This window comes from Chanodichthys erythropterus, chromosome 23 (assembly GCF_024489055.1).
Source record: "Chanodichthys erythropterus isolate Z2021 chromosome 23, ASM2448905v1, whole genome shotgun sequence".
Taxonomy (NCBI): Eukaryota; Metazoa; Chordata; class Actinopteri; order Cypriniformes; family Xenocyprididae; genus Chanodichthys; species Chanodichthys erythropterus.
In genome coordinates, this window is record NC_090243.1 from 19,584,155 (window position 1) to 19,585,997 (window position 1,843).

The following is a 1,843-nucleotide window of genomic DNA, read 5'->3' on the forward strand; positions in this document are numbered from 1 at the left end:
GGCAGGATTCGCAGCAGTCACGTGATTTACAGCTCAATACTGAAGCAGTCTTTCAATGTGCTGCCATTGCTGTTCATTCAATAAAGCTTCTGAACGCGTTACATTTGTGTCGGACTGCATCATTGATCAGTGTGTCGTTCATTCAAAGTCCTGCACTAAAGTTTCAGCTGCTTTTGATTGATTGTAATAGTTGAGAACAGCTGCATTTAGCAGGAAATGTCAAATGAAGCTCTTGGGGTTTGAACATGGTCACTGGAGACGGAGCTGCTCTATTCTGAGAGGATCACAATCACTAAACCTGCCAATGCAAATGTGATTTTCACCTCAAACTCACAGTTTCACTCTTTGATTGGTTCAACGCTCTCAACTGGAACACTTTCACTTCTGCTCATGAGAAATGAGTTATGAGTAATACATTTAGAAACAGCTTTAGATGAAGGAGCTGCTTGAAAAACATCTGCATGTTACTGATACACCATGACTTTAGTGTAGATTAATGTACAAAAACAAAACAACATATGAATCTACATATTAATTTACACACTCTGTTTTCTCTGATTCTGAGCATATTTGAGTCAAACCCGTCTGTCACAGGACAGATCACAGTCTAATAGAGCTGATTTCAGTCATAAGTCAGTTTTGAGCACATGTGTAGTTCCTGTGTTTGTCCTCTGTGTGTCAGTAGTGTGTGAAAGTGTGTGAAAGTGTGTGAGCAGCTGCAGTATCAGTTCAGTCTCTGTGACTCTGACTGACGGAGGTTTTTGTACGACTCTTTATCACTGTGTGAACACCCATTTACTGTTTGGATAGTGTAAACTCTGACAGTAATAATGTCCAGCATCTTCAGTCTGGACTCCACTGATGGTCAGAGTGAAATCACTGTTAGATCCACTGCCACTGAATCTAGATGGAGTTCCTGACTGGAGGGTGTTTGCATAATAAATCAGGAGTTTAGGAGCTTCTCCAGGTTTCTGTAAGTACCAGGCCAAAGGCTGATTACCCCAACCCTGGTAAACTTCAGTACTGGTTTTACAGGATACAGTAACTGAGTCTCCTGGACGAACAGATTTCACTGCAGGCGTCTGAGTGGCTGTCACTTCACCAGCTGATTCTACATCATGAAAAATGAATAAACATTCAGAATTCAGTATTTACTGAAAGACAATATTTCAAGCACTGAAGATTAGAGTTTGTTTAACTTCAGATTTCCTCACCTGTGAAACAGTAGCTAGTGAACATCCAGATGAAGATGGTGATGAAGCTCATGGTTGCTGTTGGTTCAGATTCTCATTGTTCAAACTCACAGAGCTTTAAAACCTCCTGAAGCTTGTGCTGCGATGCAAATAATCTCTATGTAAATCTGGGAAATGGTTTAGACAGATGAGGCACATAAAACATCACAGTGTTTAGGATCTTTTCTCATGTTATGAGTCAGAAACATCGATTCAATTGTCTGAAGATTCAGGCTTTCTGGTGATTCAAATGACAGAGTTGCATTACTAAGAGAAACAAGTATGTCACTGTGAACTTCATTAGAGGGCAAAGGTCACTCCAGAGGTCACAGGTCATCAGAATCTATTAAAATCTAACAATGTATTGATAACTGCATGATAGCTTTTCTGAGCCAGTAGTTCTGATAATGTTATCCTATGAATAATATATTCATTATTAACTTGATAAACTTGGAGGGGGGGGGGGGGTGAAGTCACTACTTGAAAAACTTCAAGAACATATAATAGGATTTTTCTTTGTTTTTTTTTTTTTTTGTTTTTTTTTAATTTGCTAACATTCATTGTTTTTTAATATATTGATTGCAATATTTTCTGACATTTTCAATTATTTC

The 1,843-nt window shown here is 38.5% G+C and overlaps 1 gene segment (V, D, J or C); it reads right to left on the reverse strand.

Moving 5' to 3' along the window:
• Window positions 1-776: 776 nt before the first annotated feature.
• LOC137013716 (Ig kappa chain V region K29-213-like) lies at window positions 777-1,266 on the reverse strand. The segment is given in 2 exon segments: window positions 777-1,111; window positions 1,215-1,266. Coding segments are annotated over 2 exon segments (387 nt in total).
• Window positions 1,267-1,843: the final 577 nt, after the last annotated feature.